Source organism: Carex rostrata, chromosome 1 (assembly GCF_964058835.1).
Source record: "Carex rostrata chromosome 1, lpCarRost1.2, whole genome shotgun sequence".
NCBI lineage: Eukaryota > Viridiplantae > Streptophyta > Magnoliopsida > Poales > Cyperaceae > Carex > Carex rostrata.
In genome coordinates this window covers 12,867,372-12,888,552 of record NC_135918.1, presented here as the reverse complement: position 1 = coordinate 12,888,552, position 21,181 = coordinate 12,867,372, and the positions used below count along the sequence as shown (strand labels likewise).

At 32.3% G+C, this 21,181-nt stretch overlaps 2 protein-coding genes and 1 long non-coding RNA gene across 4 annotated transcripts; 2 read left to right on the top strand and 1 right to left on the bottom strand.

The window, feature by feature from the left end:
• The first annotated feature begins 5,461 nt into the window (after positions 1-5,461).
• Positions 5,462-6,567, top strand: LOC144559252 (uncharacterized). Its single transcript, XM_078308265.1, has one exon. The coding sequence runs from the start codon at positions 5,548-5,550 to the stop codon at positions 6,265-6,267; it is 720 nt and encodes a 239-aa protein (XP_078164391.1). The 5' UTR covers positions 5,462-5,547; the 3' UTR covers positions 6,268-6,567.
• Positions 6,568-14,026: 7,459 nt separating this feature from the next.
• Positions 14,027-20,925, top strand: LOC144559233 (exocyst complex component EXO70A1-like). 2 transcript variants are annotated; one of them, XM_078308246.1, is made up of 12 exons: positions 14,027-14,262; positions 14,552-14,647; positions 15,071-15,276; positions 15,947-16,198; positions 16,722-16,860; positions 17,059-17,268; positions 17,591-17,790; positions 18,157-18,360; positions 18,568-18,670; positions 19,303-19,409; positions 19,647-19,793; positions 20,450-20,925. In XM_078308246.1, the coding sequence occupies exons 1-12, from the start codon at positions 14,122-14,124 to the stop codon at positions 20,559-20,561; spliced, it is 1,917 nt and encodes a 638-aa protein (XP_078164372.1). In that variant the 5' UTR covers positions 14,027-14,121; the 3' UTR covers positions 20,562-20,925. The 2 variants fall into 2 exon arrangements, with proteins under 2 accessions (XP_078164372.1, XP_078164364.1); XM_078308238.1 differs by having other exon boundaries at positions 17,053-17,268.
• Positions 15,296-16,410, bottom strand: LOC144559248 (uncharacterized). Its single transcript, XR_013513109.1, has 2 exons — positions 16,315-16,410; positions 15,296-15,569 (listed from the first exon to the last, which is right to left on the bottom strand). It is a non-coding gene; the product is annotated as an uncharacterized LOC144559248 (long non-coding RNA).
• Positions 20,926-21,181: the final 256 nt, after the last annotated feature.

The window sequence follows — 21,181 nt, the reverse complement described above, 5'->3', positions numbered from 1 at the left end:
GTATTACAAAGATATTAAATAATTAGATGGCTTGATCTCCAACTTTTACTCAAAACATTTCAGTTAAATTCAGAAGAAAATTCAACTTTTGCCTAAGGGCTTCTGAATGACAAAAAAAAAAAAAAAAAAAATTCAGAAGAAAATTAAGCAGAGAATAATTGCAAATATTGTCACGATATTCAAGATGAAATTTAGGCTTCTTCTTTGTAGCCAAAGAAAATAACAAAATAAAATAAATAAAAAATCAGGCATTTTGATAGCAATGCTAAATTTATGTGATGTACAATGCGTTAATATGATAAAATCATAAAAGTGATTCAATTTAAATCATTTAAGCATATATACGACCAATAAAATCATGCAGCCCAGTTCAGACCTTCAGCCTACTATCATATTTTTATTTTGATGAAATTGAGCCTACTATCAATAAAACTAAATGTTGCCAACAGTGTTGTAAAAAACATCTGTTTAAACCGATTAATCGGCTAATTAGTTGTTAGTGGTGATCAAAACGTTATAAATTTTTTTAACTAATCGACTGATTAATCGGCTAATAAGAGGAGTGATCAAGTTACAACAATTTTTGAGTTACAACAAGCATTTTTTTTACATTTTCAAAGTCCAAATCATCGATCCAAACCGTTAGATGTGATCTCTACAATAAAATGTGATTGGAGACCAAATTTTACATGTTTTGGAATTTTTTTACTATTTATTAAGATGGGTACAAAAACTAGTCAAATTCATACCATTGAATTTTGTACCCATCTTAATAAATAGTAAAAAAATTCCAAAAAATATAAAATTTGGTCTCCAAGCACATTTTATTGTACATATCACATCTAACGGTTTGGATCGACGATTTGGACTTTGAAAATGTAGAAAATGCTTGTTGTAACTTGTTGTAACTCAAAAATTGTTGTAACTTAATCCCTCCTCATAATATAATACATGTATATATATATGTATATGTATAGTAAATGAGTTTATAAAAAAAAAATTGGAAAATTCCATTTTCGGAATTTTTTTTTCCAATTTTGGGACCAAAAACCGGAAAAAAAATTCCGGATCCAAAACCAGAAAATTTTTATCCGGTTTTAGATTTGAGTTTCCGGAAATTTTTTTTCCGTTTTTGGATGTTGAAACCGGAAAAAAAAATTTCCGGTTTGGGTAGTTTTGGAAAAACAGAACCGAATTGGTTATTTTTTATAATTTTATTTATTTTTTGAATATAAATAAAAAAATCGGGTAGTTCAATGTTGTAAAAATATTGTTGTGGTCGAGTGAATAATGATTAAATCGTCCAAGAAAAGAAAATCTTCTATTTTTGAGATTACAGGTTTTGATAATATGCAAAATTATGTGGTGTGTAATTAAAAAGTATCCACTGGACCACAACAATATTTTTTCACTGAAATAGCTGGTTACTTTACTGAATTGATAAATGTTATATTTTAGTCCTTACTATTCTTCAAATTTGATACTCAATTTTGAAAAAAAAAAAAGTTGAAAGTGAACATGATTTTTGGAAAAGAAATTCGGGCAGATTCAAGCCGAAGTTTCTAATCTATAGCATTATAAAAATAATTTAAATCTGTGACATTAAATATGGAAAATCTTTGATAATAAAACATACATTTTCAATAACAATGCTTTTATATGGATGAAATGCTATATATCGTTGACAGTGTTTTTCTTTTGTTTGTTAAGGACAGCGTTTTTACTATGTTTTAAAATTTTACATATATTTGATATAATAAAATTTAATTTATTTCTGTTAAGTTTTAAATGTTATTAATAAAAAAAAAGAAATTCAGGAACTGCTTACTAACATTTTTAATGGTTAAAAATACTTGACATTTTCCTTATGATAATTGGTAACAAGTGATAAAAGGGAAACAATTTAGATCCGATCAGCTTGATGGATTCCATGTCCATCTATTTTGCTTTAAGATTTGTTCATATTAGATGACACGAATATTAAAGAGAATATGCACGTATATTAATTGAAGCAGATCATACGAATGTGAAACTCATCCGACTCAAAATGATAAACGTCGGATCCAAATTAAAAGATAGAAGTAAAAAAAAATTCGTCGAATATCCTCAAACCAAATATGAACATCCACGATGAACTTTAAAATACGGAAGCAGCTAACAGTCTCCCAACTCCAGTCCTCCAAAAATCCCCGGAGATTTTCAACTAATTCTGTAAACATTAATACTAAATCCTGTAAACATCAATACTAAATCCTGTAAACTAATTCAACGAATCCTGTAAACATAAAAACGCGTGAAAGCTGTTAAAAATACGTGAAAGCAGTTAAAAACGCGTGACAGCTGTTGAAAACGCGTGACAGCTGTCGAAAACGCGTGACAGTTGTTGGGGACCACCTTCTGTGAACATACACATAATATCCTGTAAATATACACATATTATTTTGTAAACATACACCTATTATCCTATAAACATACACATATAATTCTGTAAACATACATAGTGTACTTAAAATTATAGCAGTTGAAATATCATGTAAACATACACATATTATTCTGTAGACATACACATATTATCCTATAAACATACACATATAATTCTGTAAACATACATAATGTACTTAAAATTATAGCAGTTGAAATTATAGCAGTTGTGGCAGTTAAAAACGCGTCAGAACTAAGCTAAAAAAGGAAGGCTTTTATACATGGAGATTTTTGAAGGACTGTAACTCGGGGGGACATTATCTTTTCTCTTAAAATACAATAAAATACATCTAACATACTGAAGATTGATCCGACAGTCAACGGAGACGAATCGTGAATCTTTTCATTAATGAGAAGATAATCGCGAGAGATCTTTTCACGGTCCCACCGCTCGCTCGCTCGCTTGCGTTGGAAGTTAACCCAGGGCTAAAACGGTAATTAAGAAGCGCCTTCCATTAATTAAGAGGAGCTTATTAAGGTAAGGGACACAAGTTAGAAAAAATATTTTTGGTAAAATCCCCAAAGACCGCCACTAAAATCCTGGGACGTAAACTTGGTTTTTCTAGCCAATCTCTGTATCTCTTCTCTAAAAAAAAAACAAATATAAAGGAAAACAAAACACTTTTTGGCCCGAGAATTTTTTTATTTATAAAACATATTATAAACTAATAGAGGAAATGAGAAAGAGTATTTTAAAATTTTAATGTATATGGATCGGAAAAATTTATTTAGCTTCGAAAGTTATTTTTTATCACCAGTGGAGAACATACAATTAGTGTCGCCTTAAAAAACCTATACTAATACTTTAGTATCGGTCGTTTACAAAAACCCGACACTAATAATATTAGTGTCGGCTATTTATATGTAGGCGATACTAATAACTGATAATTAGTGTCGGCTGTTTATAAAAAGGCGACACTAATGTATTAGTGTCGGCTGTTTATAAACAACCGACACTAATACTTAACAATTAGTGTCGGCCATTTATAAACAGCCTACACTAATACATTAGTGTCGCCTTTTTATAAACAGCCGACACTAATTCTCAGTTATTAGTGTCGCCTATTTATAAACAGCCGACACTAAAGCTAAAAAAAATTCATTTTAAGTCCCGCGCACCTCTTTCAAACGCACGCCTAGGGTTTAAAACATCTCATTCACTTCGCTCCATGCTTCTCTCCGATCTGATCTTCTCAAACCGAGCCGCTTCTAGGCGAATACCAGAAGATGTAATGCAATATGGTCATGCGCATGCTTCACGAAAAGGGGCGTAACTTTTGATCCGTCCGTCGGATCGGGCTGAAATTTTGACAGAAACTCCACAGCCCAAAACCGGATCAGAAACCAATCTATGATTCGTTTCACCATTTTGCGGGCTCAGATTCGCGATCCGAGTCTTCCTTCATGGACTTTTGGTATAGTCTTTATAATTTTAGAGTTTTTAGGGTCTTTTATGTATCTTTTATGTATTTTATGTTTTAGGGTTTGTATGATAACAATAAATGAGCAATTTGGATGATATTTTATTTAGTGAGTGTTATTTGTAAATTATGATGAATTATTTGATATCTTTGTTTTATATATAGTTCAGCAAAAATATATGAGCATTCCAGAACAAAAATTTTCATTTTTAGAATTTTCTATGATTTATAGTGAATTTTTTAAATTTATTTAAAAAAAAAAAAAAACATTAGTGTCGGCTATTTATTAAAAAGCCGACACTAATAAGTATTAGTGTCGGCTATTTACAAAGTATTAGTATCAACCCGATTAGTGTCGCCTAATGTCCGACACTAATACCCATAAACAGCCGACACTAATTCCAAGTTCTCCACTAGTGTATGTTTGTCAGTTGTTTTGGATCTTTTGTGACCTTGAATAATTATACGACGTATTGTACAATAACATTAAATAAAATAATTCTGTAATATTTTTTGAATGAGGTTAAGGTACTATGCATAACGTATATTAGTCCGTACTATGGACTTAAACTTTCAGTTTGAAAGTTCTAACAATCAATCAAAACTATTTAACATGATCTTCATATGAATGTACTTGTAAAATAAATTTTACATTTGTTTATAATTTTTTTTGCTATTATTTTAGATGAGTAGAAAAATACTTGATTTAAAAGTTCTAGAGTATCCAGAATAATGATTTTTACTCATTTAAAGAAAATAATAAACAAATTATAAAAATATAAAATTTAATTTACAAATACATAATTATATAAAGACTATATTTATTAGTTCGAATCAACAGTTAAAATTTTGAAAACAAAAATATTAGTCGGTGGTACAAATCAATCTGAGATGTGCATGATACCATAGCCTCACTCATATTGTTTTCATACACTATTACACATAAGTTTGCAATAACGGAAAAAAAAAATGTACTACCCACTTGGAATACTATTAACAAAGCGAAAATAGAGCACAATATCCTTGGAAGTCATAATCCATGTGTTCGAACAAGACTTGTTGTTTAAGTCAGCAACAGTAACACAGACTGAGACACATTCCGACAAGGAAATGAATGCAATTAATTATTCAAGCGAAAGTCAAAACAAAATATGATGGTTAGTAAGGTCAAAACACGGCGCACAACAAAAAACCTTTCCCTTGTTGAACTGATTACTGGGACCCATTAAAAACCAAAGATCCCAACGGTTCCGAGTTACAGGGGTATGTGAGAATTTCCAATGAAAATAGGCTGGAATCTAGATGGTGGTCGAAACTTGGATTGCAAGGAAGTTATATGACATATTCGCCCCACCGCCTTACCAAAACCCAAACTACTCCAGAGTCTTCTGAGGTAACAGAATATTTCTGTTTGGATCACAGCCGTCTGATCATTATCCGGACCAATCCGATCCGAGGTGAAACGTATGTGATTACTTTAATAGTCGTGCGGAATATGATTGGACGGTCCATCGCCTCTAACCCCTGCTCTTATATAACCTGAATCCCATTTTCTTCAATCCCGGTCAAAACCCTAATCAATGAATGAATGCCTCAAAATTCGGTTGATAATAAGTGAAAGGGAAAATCTCTTTCGACCACATCCATGGCGGAGCAGCTAGTACTTCCATCGCCACCAAAGAATGGTGCTCTGACTCTCCACCTTCCAGTGATCTTATCAGAAGGCAGGGGGAGGGTCCACTTTGGCAACTTGTCCGTACATCCATCCATCGGCTTCAAGAAACTCCAGCTGGATCTCTCTAAGATGATCGGCGTGCCTCCGTACCAGATGACGTCATTCCTTGAACGATCAACCTCTCACCGGCTTCCAATCGATGAGAAAATGGACCTGAGCGTCTTGTCACGTGAAGAGGGCGACTGGAAAATTCTCGCCATCGTGCGGCGGCCGGGAAACGGCCGGAGTCGCCGAGGTCGCCGCACCAAAGGCGGTTCCAGAGCGTTCACAGAGGATCGGAAGCCCCAGCCGGAGAAGATAATTCTCAGACGAAACGACTCGAGCAACACCCCCGTGGTGTATGATCTAATGTATGGACCGGTGTCTATGATGCCGATGTGGGGCAACTTCTATCAGCCTCAGATCAGCGATGTTCAAACCGAGACTCAGAGGTTATGGCGAGGCACGTGGCACGCACGTGAGCCTGCTCCGGCGGTGTGTGCTATTTGTGAGGACGCGGCGTATCTGGGAGTGGATGCGGCGTTTCATTGTTGCTGCAGGGATGAGATTGTAGAGGTGGGGTCCTTTGTCAGATCTCCTGTGGGACCCATAGAGAGGCCTTCGGTAAAGCGCGTGGAGAGCTTTGCTTAGTTTTCTTTTTACAAAATTACCTTACTAAAGTTTTTAATTTAACATATAGGAGTTTGAGGGAAGTGTGTGCAGTTTGGGTTGGAAATAGTATAAAAAGATTTCTTGGGATTGAAACAATATAATCCCTTTTTTTAGATGAAAAAAAAATAAATATATTTTTTAGTTTAAGAGAATCCAAAGCTGGTGGATTGATATCTGGGTTAGGTTTTTGTAGAGGGGTGGATTGAGTTAGTTATTAGGCGGTGACACGGTGTCAAGCAAGGATTGCTTTGAAATAGAAAGCAACTTTATGTAGTGTGATTATTAAATGAATAGTTGGCTTCCTTCGTGAACAATTCATAAAAGGAAAAAAAGACGAATGAAAAAACATTCTCATTCTCAAAAGCATGAAAAGGGTAAAATTGTTCGGTTGTTCCCACTGTTGATAAGAGATATTCGTACCTACCTTTTTTTTTTTTTTTTTTTTTGGGTTTGAAAGCCCGTACGCAATTGCATTGATCCGATGATTTACAAAGTAGCTATTACATATGATTCTTTTGTTTAAATTGAAAAGCATTAAAACCTATACATTGAGCTACTTGTACAATCATCTAATTTGCTATGTCTATAAATAAAAGATACGTGAAGTCAGAGAATGCGGATTGGTATATTCGCGCCCGAATTACAAGTAGGTGGGCCTTCCGATTTTCTTCTCTGATAATGTAGACACAGCAGTAATTTCTTCGAGTTACATAATCAAACCCTTCCTTGAGGCCGAAACGTCTTCTTCTTTTCGAATTCGACGCTGCCTAGAGGGATTCACAGCCGAGAGGCACTGAATCAAACCGGAACGGGACAGTCACCGCTCAGAGAGGAGAAAGAAGAGGGCACTGAATCAAACCGAACCAGGACAAGTCACCAGTCAGCCGAGATGGCACTGAATCAAACCGGAACCGGAAACTGAATCAACCGGACCAGAACAGTCACCACTCACTCAGAGAGAAAGAAGAAGAAAGAAAGAAGAAAACCTTTTGTGTTCTCGTCATCGGCAACAATAAAAAACACATTCCTTATTCATATATAGATATAGTAGATACTACGGGTGGAATGAATTCACAAACCCTCAGTCAAACTTGAAGAGTCGAGACGAACATAAAAGATACCAAGCGACGAAACCATTAAACGAAGCCATCCGTTCAATTGAGACGAAGCAAGATAGACCGGGCTGACGAGGGGGGACAGGTGAAGAGGCGGGATGGAGCAGCCGGTCACGAAACGACTCTCAAACCAGCTCTGTCTTCGTCTTCACCTTTGATCAATTTTTTTTCTCTACGGAGTTCCCTAGGGGCTTCGGAATTCCCTAGGCGAGACTTCGGTGTTGTATATTCGTACCTAACAAAAACATGTAATGTATATTATTCAGTTCAACCATTTTCAGATGTCAATTTGCATGGAAGGATTATATACCGATTTTTTTAAAAATATCCATTTAATAAATAAATTAAATTAAAATATCCAAGTTTCAACAAAATTTATAAAAATACCCAAACCGCGGATTTTTTCCGCGGCCCGGAATTTTTATTCTAGGGCGCGGAAAAAATTCGCGCCCGGAAAAAAAAAAAAAAAAAAAAAAAAAAATTTTTGGTCCCGACCGCGGATAATATCCGCGGGCCGAATTTAAAAATATTTTTTTTTTTTTCTTTTTTTTTTCTTTTTTAAGTCTGGAGAAAAAAAATTATTTTTTTTGTCAAACTTTGTACCTCTGGTTAACATAGCAAAACACCTTCAAATATCATGAAAATTTACCGACATTCATTCTTGACTTCATAGAATAAGACTGTAAAGTTTCATACAAAATCTCAAAACAGATCGTGAGATATCGGCTCTCAAAAATTGCCCGAACTGCTGAAGGAGTGCTTCTGACCCCAACTTTGCACCCCTGATTAACATACCAAAACACCTTCAAAAATCATGAAAATTTACCGACATGTATTCTTGACTTCATAAAATAACACTGTGAAGTTTCATACAAAAGTTCAAAACAGATCGTGAGATATCGACTCTCAAAAATTGCCCGAACTGCTGAAGAAGTGCTTCTGACCCCAACTTTGCACCCCTGATTAACATATCAAAGCACCTTCAAAAATCATGAAAATTTACCAACATGTATTCTTGATTTCATAGAACAAGACTGTGAAATTTCATACAAAATCTCAAAACAGATCGTGAGCTAATGAAACATAACAAAACTGAAAACTGAAACATAATAAAACATATACTAAGAAAATAATAAAACTGAACATAACAAATCAAAACTCAAACATAACAAAACTGAACTCTCTCTGAAGGAGTGCTTCTAAACCCAAATTTCCATCTCTGATTAACATATCAAAACACCTTCAATCATGAAGCACTCCTTCAGCAATTTGGGCAATTTTTGAGAGCCGATATCTCACAGTCTGTTTTGAGATTTTGTATGAAACTTCACAATATTGTTCTATGAAATCAAGAATACATGTCGATAAATTTTCATGATTTTTGAAGGTGCTTTGATAGGTTAATCAGGGGTGCAAAGTTGGGGTCAGAAGCACTCCTTCAGCAGTTCGGGCAATTTTTGAGAGCCGATATCTCACAATCTGTTTTGATATTTTATATGAAACTTTACATTCTTATTCTATGAAGTCAAGAATGCATGTCGGTAAATTTTTATGATTTTTGAAGGTGTTTTGGTATGTTAATCAGAGGTGCAAAGTTGGGGTCAGAAGCACTCCTTCAGCAGTTCGGGCAATTTTTGAGAGCCGATATCTCACGATCTGTTTTGAGATTTTGTATGAAACTTTACAGTCTTATTCTATGAAGTCAAGAATGCATGTCGGTAAATTTTCATGATATTTGAAGGTGTTTTGCTATGTTAACCAGAGGTACAAAGTTTGACAAAAAAAAAAATTTTTTTTCTCCAGACTTAAAAAAGAAAAAAGAAAAAAAAAAAAATTATTTTTAAATTCGGCCCGCGGATATTATCCGCGGTCGGGACCAAAATTTTTTTTTTTTTTTTTTTTTTTCCGGGCGCGAATTTTTTCCGCGCCCCGGAATAAAAATTCCGGGCCGCGGAAAAAATCCGCGGTTGGGGTATTTTTATAAATTTTGTTGAAACTTGGATATTTTAATTTAATTTATTTATTAAATGAGTATTTTTAAAAAAATCGGGATTATATAATAATTTTGTATATTGTTAAATTTAATGAATAATGTACACCATGTTATCAGGAAAGTTTTTTTGAAATGTTCAAAGAATTAAAGTTTGAGCAGAATTTTAGTAATTGACAGCGTTTATATGATAAATCAATACTGGCAATTGGAAGGAGCGCTCATAAATGTTGTTGTTTTTTTTTACATGAATCTCAGTTGATGGGTGTTGACAATTTGCCAACGTCTTGCTTAGATATAAAAAAAATAACAAAAATTTACCCGGATCTCTAAATTCTGTTTCTTTCGGTAGGAAAAAATCTTTCGGTACTTGGATAAAAAGCGAAGAATCAGTTAATGAATGTGCATATTATAGGGGGGAATTTGACGTATACCCCTCGAAATTATCAAAATTATATATTGCGCTCTCTAAACTTTGAAATTTGAAATTATGTATTTCACCCTTTAAACTTTTAAAACTTACAAAGTTACTATTTATTGACTTTTATATTAGAACTCATTTTAAATTTATAAAAATTGTAGCTTGTTTAAGGAAAACATCGATCTTATAAGATACCCATTATATCCTTTATCTGATATAAAATATTCTTTTTTTTTCTCAAAAACCGATCAAATATAAGACCGGTATTTAAAAAGAAAATACATTTTTATACTTTTAGCAAAGTATAAAATGGATGTTTTATAAATGTAAAATGAATTTTAATAAAAAAAAGACCATAAAATGAGCAAATTTGTGAGTTTTGGATGTTATGAGGAAGAAATACATAATTATAAAGTTTAGAGGAGAAACACTTAATTGTAAAATTTATATGAGAAAATACATAATTTTGAAATTTTGAGAATATACATGAAATTCCTCCCATATATTATGCTGTGCAAAAAGATGTGCTTTACTCCCCGTGGTTTATACAAATCCGCATGGAAGAAAATATTATACTGATGGATATATTTTTCTTTTTCACTCGGCGTTTTCTGGTTCAGACATAGTGAGAATCTGGGTTAAAAAATGAAGGTTAGAGTATGCTAAAATAAATAAGTAAAAAATTATAATAATATATAACATTATGAAATCTTAAAGACGATAGTATAATTTTCTTTTTCGAAGGGAGTCGTACGAAAAAAATATTATAAAATAAATATTTTTTTCAAAGGGAATTTCGTTTAGAAAAAAAAATATTATTTTTTTCTGAAAAAATAATGAGCCGATTTGATTTTTTTAAATATATAATACTGGATCATTTTTACGGTGCAAACATGGACATATTGATTGCATCGTAGATTCTATGCAAGGTATTTTTCTGACCCGATCACACCACACCGTAAAAAGAATTTGAAAAACTGCTTGTAAGAAAAAAAAATCTAAAATTAAGTAATATCTCCATGTTTACATCAAAAGAATTCTACTCTATTTTTCGAAAATCAACTCTATTTCTTTCCTTTCTAAACGAAAATAATATTTTATATTTAAGTAAATTAATCGATAATATCCGGTGGCTTCTATTTTCAAATGGATTGTATTTTATTAAATATCATTAAAATAAAATTTTCATCTATAATTAAAATATTATTTTCTATTCGCTTCTCTCTCTCCGTCTGTTTCCCAACAAAAAATGAGCTCCAAACAATCATTATTTTTCAAAAGTACCATTATTTTTCAAAACATAGAACAAAATATTCTCTTTTTAAAATTCTTAACAAAATGTCTTTGTGGACTCCACTTGTTCCCCCTCTTTCCCTCCCTTTTTTTTACCCCTATTTACTCTCATCTATTATTTATATACTCCAACTCTTCGGCTATTTTGTGTACGTTTTAAAAAATACATGTTGTTTTAGTCGAAATGACAACATTTTCTTTTTAGTTCAAATGCATAAACACGAATCAAATTGAACACTTGTTTATTCACTGTGTCTGAATGGTCCATAATTTATAGAAAACAATAATTTTGTACTTATTTAAAAAATAGTATATTATTTTCAAAAATTATAAAATTGATCTTGATGTACATTTTAATATAGAAATCATGTTGAGCGCTTTGAACTTTAAAAACAAAGATAAAATAATATGAAGCAAACTTTAAAAACAAAGATAAAATAATATGAAGCACCACAAGATATGAAAGACATTGAGCATTGTAACGCTCCTCTTTTTAACATATGTTTAATGTCCAAATTAATGTTATAAAATATAGTTTATAGGAGTTAGGATTAATATAAAGGACCATGGTCCATAAATACTTATGTGTGGACTTGATAATATTTTTATTTTATTTTAATACATGTTCGATGTCAAGTCATCCAATAATTTAACAACAAGAAATTTCTTTGTCTGAATTTCGAACCTGCAAATTTCTACACATAGAATTTTCTTTGTCAATAACCTAAAAACTGTTTTCTTTTACTAGATAATACTTAACAGTCAAGTATATGTATATATATATATATATATATATATATATTTATTATTTATTTATTTATTTTTTGCAGTGGAACCATAAATACTTCGGCTAAAGAGAACAAATATGTGTCTAAACTGTTGGTGTATCTAAAGAACGATGAAGAAAATAGAAAGCGAGAGAGAAGAATGAACTTGTTTAGTCCAATTGTATCATTCAAATCTAACTAATTGTTGTAACAGAATGTCTAACTAATTAACAGCTCTAACTAAACTGATGATTGTTGCGAATGACTTGGATGTGTTCAGTACATCTGTACATGTGTGGTTATTGATTAATTCATGCATTCGTTTAAAATATATTCATAATAAATTTATTTAATAATTCTGACAACTAATTTAATGTTTGTTAGAAGTAAAAAAAGGATTTGGCTAATATATATGCTATGGGTTGCATAGAGGCCTTCCGTGTTATGGCTCAATATTCGAGTTTTCAAAATCCTAACGGTCGATCCAAACCGTTCATCTTGTTCTCCATATTAATATGTGTTTGGAGACCAAATTTGACATTTTTTGGAAATTTTTTACTATTTTTGTAGATTTATTGAATATCGCTGTTTTTTATGGTCCAGATTTGTCTAAAAAACAACGATTTTCAATAAATCTAAATAAATAGTAAAAATTTTCCAAAAAATATAAAATTTTGTCTCCAAACACATATTAATATGAAGAACAAGATGAATGGTTCGGATCGACCGTTAGGATTTTGAAAACTTGAATATTGAGTCGTAGTATGGGAGGCCTCTATGCAACCCATAGCACCGTAACCAAGTCCGTAAAAAAAAGGTTAGTTATAGATATATATTATTTATAATTAGATAGATTTCATTTAAACATTTTAAAATTTAAGAGCAATTAATTAAATCTGTCATCATTGAGCAATTTGAAACTTTAATATCTTAATTTTATCAATACATTTCGTTAACTAAAAACTTTTAAATTACATTGAATTTTAAAAAAATCTATCAATAATAAAAACATTTATCATTTTAGTTTTAATTTTTTTACAAATTTTGACATCGGTTATTGATTTGTTTTTTAAAAACATCACTAAGTCTTGAAAATTTACGAAACCAATGTGATTATAATTTTTTTCTTTTACAAAAATTATCTCCACCGGAAATGGTACTCGGTATGAAAATTTGAAAACTGAATACAATAGTCAGTATTGCATGCCACATAATATTATACATAACACAATCCATTTCAATTTAAAAGCCATACCGAAGATGGGAGGCGGTTTTCTATCTTGTCATGCCGGACACCATACTCGGTTTTTCCTTTTTTGTGTTTTTTTTTTCCAATTCATCAAATGAGAATGCCTGGAATTTTTTTTTTTTTGCTTTTTTATTTATTTTTATTTAATACCTAATCCAATTAATATTGTATGAATCTAGGATTTGCTATCTAATTCAATTCGTCAAACTGAGAATGGTTTCCGATTTTAATTTGACAAATCAATCACCAAAGCCGGTTTTTATTTATTGAATTTTTTATTGCATAACAAGAAGGAATTTCCTTCAAATGAGTTAAAATTCAATATCCAATATAGTATTTGGTTTTTAAATTTTCATACCGGATATCATTTTTGGTGGAAATAATTTTTATAAAAAAAGTTATAATTATATTGATTTCGTAAATTTTCAATATTTAGTAATAAAGCTTTTTAAATAAAATTCTCGGTTATTATCATTTCACAGTCAGTGACCCGATAAACACGTTCAATATTGCAATAAAAGTTTAATTTAATGTTAATAGACATTTGAGAGCGCGACTAGTTTTGAAAGTGATGCAGACAAATCTGTTCGAAACCTCCAGTTTTATATTACTGGAGACATCCATTAACAAAGAAATGGTAGTTCTCTTCTCTGTTTTTTTTTTTGAGGTGAGGAATTTGATAGACTAATTCAAAATCCGATTGAAATTCTCTGAGGTAACAGAATATTTATGTTTAAAATTATGACCGTCCGATATGCAACGGACCCTTTAATATTCTTGCGGATTGTGATCGGACGGTCTAAATCTAAGAAAAAATATTCTGTTACCTTAGAATTAATTTTCAGAGGGAAAACAAAAAATAAAAAAAAAGCAGCAGCTTCCAATCGAAAACCCATAGAAGCTATAGACCCAGTAGTAGTATAAGACGAAGAATGTTCTCTCTTCTTTCTTCGTTTCTTTCTTTCATCCTTTCTTCTTTGTTTTGTTTGTGAAAAAAAATGGAGGCGTTAAAAGAGAGAGCGAACCTATTGAGACAATCACTGGAGAAGAGCCAGGTTACAACCGAGAAAATGATGGCGGCATTCAATACCTTCGATCGCCGCCGTTCAACCCTTGATGCTGCCATTCGTCCCATCCAGGTAAAAGAACAACCGAGAGCAAAAGATGACTTCTTCTTTTCCTTTTTATTCAATTTTTGAAGTATTTCACTATTTCTTGCTGGAATGAGAAGCTTCAATTCGCTGAGAAATGTACAATTTAAAACAACGAACTCTTATGTCCACAATAAAGAAGCTTCAAATCGCTTATGAAATGTTACAATACAGGTTTTCTGGTTATAGATAGGGACCAGTAAAGATCAATTTATTCTGTCATTGTTTCAAATTGATTGAATTTTATCTAAATTTGTCAAAAATTGTTAACTCACAGGAAAACATGCCTGATATTACGAGATGCCATGAGAATGTAAGCAAGTCTTTGAAGAGGACAGAAGTCATAGTCAGCCAGTTTGATCGTATTCGAGAGGTACTTGATAGTTGATATATCTCTTTATTAATTATTAAGTGGACCAACCGAATCATATTACATTATAAAATATGAGAATATATAAAAAAAAGTAGGAAATATCACTCTGATATACTGTTCTAGAACATAGAAATTGTCACCTAAACCATATTGTCCCTCAATTTGATCAGAATATACTCAAATTGTCCTCTTTTCTCCAGATTGTGCAAAATAGTGATGGAAAATGGCAGTTTCTCTATCTTTTATGTTATTAAATAAAATAAGGTAGAATGCAGGGAATGGCATTTTTGTTTGGTTATTTTTAGGTGTGAATGGCATTTTTCATTTTTATGGCATATACACATGATATTTTAAAATTTCACTTGCATGAGCTCCTCAAAGTATCTTTGTCGTCTATTTTGTCATTAATTCATGTTAAATCAGGTAGAGGTAGTAATATTTAAGGGGCCAAGTGAGGATTTGGATGGATTCACAGAAGCAATGGATCAATTGCTACGAATTTCACGGTTCTTCAATTCTCGCAAGAGTTATAAAACAAGTGAAAGCACACTTTTGCATGTAAATCGTTTGCTTGATGATGCAACAAAAATGGCCGAAACTGAATTCAAGAAGATGTTGACTGCTCTTAGGTTTATTTTATTTTTTGTCTTTCCAAATTACCAGAAACTTTGTATAAGAAAAAATGGTATTTATATGAGAAATTATATTCACCAAGATAAACAAGAACTTTTTTCTTTTTTATTTGGATGGAGTACTAGGACTGTGGTTAAGTATTACTAGCCGAAAATGGAAACCATTTATATGATATTTTATTTCAATCACTTTATATGAGTTGATCCGATATAATTGTTTAAGTTTGCTATTATATTTTAGAGTGAGGCTATGGTACTATGCATAGTGCGGATTGGCCTGTAGTATGTATCTATATCTTCGTTTTCAAAGGTAAAATAGTTGATCTGAACCGTTAACGTGATCTTCATATGAAACTGTACCTGCATACTAAATTTTACATTTTTAGAATCACTACTTCTGGATGGTTTAGAATTTTGAGATCAATTGATTTTCTACCTAACTAAAAAAATAGTCAAAAAAATTGTAAAAAAATTGTAAAATTTGATCTACAAGTACATTTTCATACGGAGATCATGTTGAACGGTTCAAATCGACTGTTCAGTTTAGAAAATAAAGATATTGATCCATAGTATGGACCAATCCGCACTATGCATAGTACCACAACCTCACTCCAGGTTTTACACCTACTGGAAAATATTGCTTGAATTTTCTAATTTCTTCTGTCAGCAAACCACTGGATCCAGCAAGTCTGTTTGATTGTCTACCACACAAAGCAAAGACATATGCAATGCTGACATCAGATCTTGACGACCCGAGTAACTCATCTAGCAAAGATGAAACAGAGATCGATACCATGCAAGGGGAGCATGCATACATATTACCGACACTTATCAGCGCCCGATACATACCTCAACTGCACAATCTGGCCGTCAGATTGGTTCTTCTCGGGCACCATATGCAGTGCTTATATATATATAGGTAATATTTTCAACTGATCCAATTAGTTTCATAGGGACATAGTTTCTATCCAAGTTATTTTGTTTTATTTGCAGAGGGAGCCAATGGTACGATGCATTGCACGGATTGGTCCGTACTATGGATCAATATCTTCGTTTTCAAAGTTTAAATAGTCAATCCAAACCTTTCAACATAATCTCCATATGAAAATGTACTTGCAGACTAAGTTTTATATTTTTTTAGATAGGTAGAAAATCACTACTTTTCAATGGTCTAGAATTTTTAGAATCAAGTGATTTTCTACCTTTCTATAAAAATAGTTAAAGGTTCTAAAAAAATGTAAAATATCCACAGGCACATTTTCATACGGAGATAATGTTGGACGGCTCAAATCGACTGTATGGAATTTAAAAATAGAGAAATTGATCCATAGTATAGACCAATCCCCGCTATGCATAAAACCATAGCCTCACTCTTTGTTTGCATATAAAACCTTTTTATATGTATGATCTTGATTTTATTCTTTGTTTTGTTGTTTGAACAGAGATGCACGCGCTAATGCTCTACAGCAGAGTTTATATCGCTTGGGAGTGCAAAATATAGGGAAGGATGAGTTGCAAAAGATGCAATGGGAGAGTATACAGACCAAAATTCCCAATTGGATTGAGATGATGCAGATATGTGTAAGTTTGCTAACTTTGGTTTTGTATAAATTACTAATTGGTTAGGCAAGTTGCATAGATAAGTGATTGATGTGTGCACAAATGCTCTTGACATAAGTATGTATGCTTTTTTTTTCGTTGTTGTTTTTTTTGTTGTCTTTTTGGTCGTTTTGGTCTATAACATATGCATCTTTGTATCTGTCAAAAAATAAGGTTAAGGTGCTATTTGCTGGAGAGCGCAAATTATGCGATGAGGTCCTCGAAGGAATTGAGAAATCTTTCTTGGACCGATGTTTTATGGAAGCAACTTCAAGTAGTCTGGCAACCCTTCTAAGCTTTGGGGAGGCTGTTGTAAAGATCAAAATGTCCCCTGATAAATTGTTTAAGCTACTTGATGTGTATGAGACGATGTGCGAATTCCAACCTGAGGTTAGCTACTGGTACATAGCATTCTTGAATAAATTTAGAATCTATTTATAAACTTGTGTTTATCATAAACATGCTTTTTGAGAATTAATTAATAGACACTGACAAGAAAATTTTGATGGTCCAAACAATGATACAATTTGGTAAAAAAGAGTCTACTGAGATAGCGAGATAACCTCAAGTAAGAACCAGAATTGAGAAAGATGCATATAAATTTACAACAATAAACCAAGAAGGAAAATGGAAACCAAATCCTAATCCTACATGTATGTTGTGTCTATATACTTGAAAAGTGTAATTAATGAAAAAAATTATGACATTTCAGATGGAGACAATGTTTGTGAGTAATGAACGCAATGAACTGATGCAGTGGTTTTTTGTGAGGACACGACTCGTTACAGTGTCAGCCGAGATACTTTTAGGGTTTCAGGAATTGGTAGTGAAGGACTCCACTAATGTTTTTCCGGATGGGAGCGTCCATCCTCTCTCTAGCTATACCATGAATTACCTCAAGTTTTTGCTTGAGTAAGTGAAAATTACTCAAAAGGGAAAGGATAGTTTTGGAAATTTTCACTTAGTCAAACTCTTTGTTTGTCGATAAATCGCATTTATTATCTAATTTGAGAGATATAAAGTCCAGTTTACTTTATTTCAGTTTTTTCCTTCCCCAGTTGCCATTTAACAATACAGAGCTAACCTTTTTAATTTTCATATCCTATAAACAATTTTTAAGTCACAATTTGTAAGGTCTTTCTTATATAATTCTACCAAAATAGGAATGCCAGTTAATGGATTGTCATTATCACCCCAAAAGAAAATTTCACAAGGACAATTACAAAATTATGTGTTGTAACTGACATTGATTTGTATAAAAAAACATTTTTTTGTCAGTTATCAGGAAGCATTGACACAGCTCCTTCTAGAATATAAGACAAGAGAACAGGAGGAAGGTTTGCAGTTTGGACCCTTAATTTTGAGGATATTGCAGGCTCTTCAAAGTAACGTGGAAACAAAATCAAAACAATATAAAGATCAGGGTCAATCCCATCTTTTTTTGATGAACAATATCCACTACATGGTCACTTCAGTGCGCAAGTAAACAAAAAATCTTTTTTATGAAATTCAAAAAAGCAATTAGGTACCTGAAACAAAGTTTCTTCTTTTAGAAGATGAGTGCAAAAAAAAAGCACTCAAGTATATTAAAAGGAAAACATTCTAATCCTGTCGCATAAGCATTTTATATATAATTCCTTCCTTTTTCTTGCCTTTTTTATTTTATTTTTTTTATATTTTTTTTTACAGAACTGAGGTAGCAAAGGAATTGCTGGGAGATGATTGGATACAGAGACAAAGAAGAGTTGTACAATTGAATGCAAACCAATATAGAAGGGTTTCATGGGCTAAGGTCCTGCTCTTCTCTTACAAGCATATCTTTTTAGGAAAATTTCATGCATTCCGCCAATAAAAACTCAATTTTCATGCTTTTACAGAGAGACTCAATTTACCTCATAAAATATAGTGAAACTAGGAAGAATGAACTACAAAATTTTCTCTCCGTGCCAAAATCTAGAGAGTATTGTGCAAAATCTTGTACCCACATGTTTCAAAGAAAAAAAAAAAGGAGTGGTACAGAAAATGTATTTACTTGGGAATGATATTTTTAGGCCATTAGAGGGACACAAAAGTAAGGACTAGCTGTTTGTCGGGTGAAGTACGTAAAAGTTCCCTAAATTATAACATGTTTATGATCTGATCTACGATTTTAAAAGATTGCACTGCTGAACATCTACAATCAAATCTTGACAAGCAAAATGAACAATAGTTTGAACATGTTCTGGTGAAAGCAGTAGATGTAAATTACAAACTAGGCCAGGACAATACAAATTACAATTTCTAGGACTAAAGTAATTTTGACTTTTCATGAACCAAAATGAGAAAGGCATGACTGCGGACCATTACTGAAGTTTTTTTCTTTATAGTTCCTGATTAAAAAAAAATGTTTTGATGATTAAAAACCACATAAAATAATACGTGTAGGTGTTGGAGAGTGTATCAAGTCAAGGCCTGTTATTGTCCTCCGGAGGATCAAGTAATACGATGGAAAATGCTGTAAGCACTGCTTCAAAGGATGCTATTAGAGAAAGGTAAGTCTTTTTTCTTTTCTTTTCTTTCTTTGTTTTTTTTTTTTGAGAAAAGTGGTACAATTCGTACTACCTGTTTTCAATATATACTTACTTTTTGAATTGTATATCTTGTATATGCAACTTTTTTTTCCACTGGATGGCAATGAATTGTCAGGTCCCATGAATTATATTTTGAAACAGAAACTACTTCCATTTTTTTTGTCAATAAAAGTGAGTTAATTTTTTTGTTTTTGGCAGGTTCAAATCCTTTAACACACAATTTGAGGAGCTGTATCATAGGCAGTGCCTATGGAAAGTGCACGAGCCTGAGTTATGCGAATCTGTTCGCCTTTCTGTTGCTGAACTTCTTATTCCTGCTTACAGATCATTCATACAACGATTCGGGTATTGAAACTAAAGTTTTGCATAACTTATCTTGTACTGTTGGCTTGGAATTTTGCAAATACTAATGGATTATTTTAAGAGTGAGGCTATGGTACTATGCATAGCACAGATTGGTCCGTACTATGGATCAATATCTTCATTTTCAGAGTTCAAATAGTTGATCTGAACCATTCAACATAATCTCCATATCAAAATGTACTCGGAGACGAAATTTTACTTTTTTTAGAATTTGTTACTATTTTTTTAGAGAGGTAGAAAATCACTACTTTTGAATGGTCTAGAAATTTTAGGTCAAGTGATTTTTCAAATATCCAAAAAAATTATAAAATTTGATCTACAAGTACGGACCATATGGAGATCATGTTGAACGGTTCAGATTGCATGTTTGGACTTTGAAAATGGAGATATTGATCCATAGTACGGACCAATCCACGCTATGCATAGTACCATAGCCTTACTCTTTTAATCATACTTATTGCTTCATTAATTTCCCCTTAGCAAAGGGAAAAGAAAAGAAAGGGAAACCAAAGAAAGGTACATATATTGTTAAACCAAAATGGGAAAATATGTTAGTAGAAGATCATCTAAAAGTATATCTGAAAAAGAAGTTTAGTCCTTGGAGTCTTTAGTTTCCTATAACATTTCATACGTCACAGGCCTATGGTAGAGAATTCCAAGAGCAAATACGTAAAGTATAGCCCAGAAGACATTGAAAGAATGCTTGGAGAACTCTTTGAAGGGAAAGCCCCTGGTCAAGAGAAATCCTAATTCTCTCCATGTCACCTCCACAATACAACCCTGTGAATAGATAACTGCTGGATTTAATCTGGAAACTCTTTTTCTTTTTTTGGAATGAAGAGAAAAAGATATGTACCTGTAAATACATTGTTTTTGTAAATATTAATCCAAATGTATATTTGTTAGTGCCGTAGTTTGAAGAAGTCCGAGTTTGGCTTATATTTGTGAGTTTAACTCCCTCTTAAGCATATGTTGTCGCTCTCTACAGATACAATGTTCTCTCTCCCTCTCTCAAATTTGTGTATTTTGTAAGAATTTCGTTCCATTTTTAGAAATCCCGTACCTTCATTTAGAAATTTCACTACCTGATGCAATTTAAGTTCATTTTTAGAAATCCCGTACCTTCATTTTTTTTTTTCAACTTGTAAGTTTAGAACTTTTACATTTTGACGTCCTAATTGGTTTACGCAAAGCTATTAATCGTACTGGTTCAGAGATTGAAAAGAGTTGTGGGATTTTCAGCTTTATGATTTGGTAATTTTACTATAATGATTTATCACAGCTTCTTTAGAATTGAGATGAAGCTTGTTCTTGTTGAAATTTTATTGATACTAACGTCATTGTTGATAATTAAGGTGTGATTTATTACT

What these genes read in the sequence shown, in the direction of transcription:
- LOC144559252 (XM_078308265.1), top strand. Translation starts at nt 5,548, where the DNA reads ATGGCGGAGCAGCTAGTACTTCCATCGCCACCAAAGAATGGTGCTCTG.
- LOC144559233 (XM_078308238.1), top strand. Translation starts at nt 14,122, where the DNA reads ATGGAGGCGTTAAAAGAGAGAGCGAACCTATTGAGACAATCACTGGAG. An exon ending in TGTGCGAATTCCAACCTGAG is followed by an intron (nt 17,269 to 17,590) that starts GTTAGCTACTGG and finishes ATGACATTTCAG; the next exon opens with ATGGAGACAATGTTTGTGAG. An exon ending in TCATTCATACAACGATTCGG is followed by an intron (nt 19,794 to 20,449) that starts GTATTGAAACTA and finishes CATACGTCACAG; the next exon opens with GCCTATGGTAGAGAATTCCA.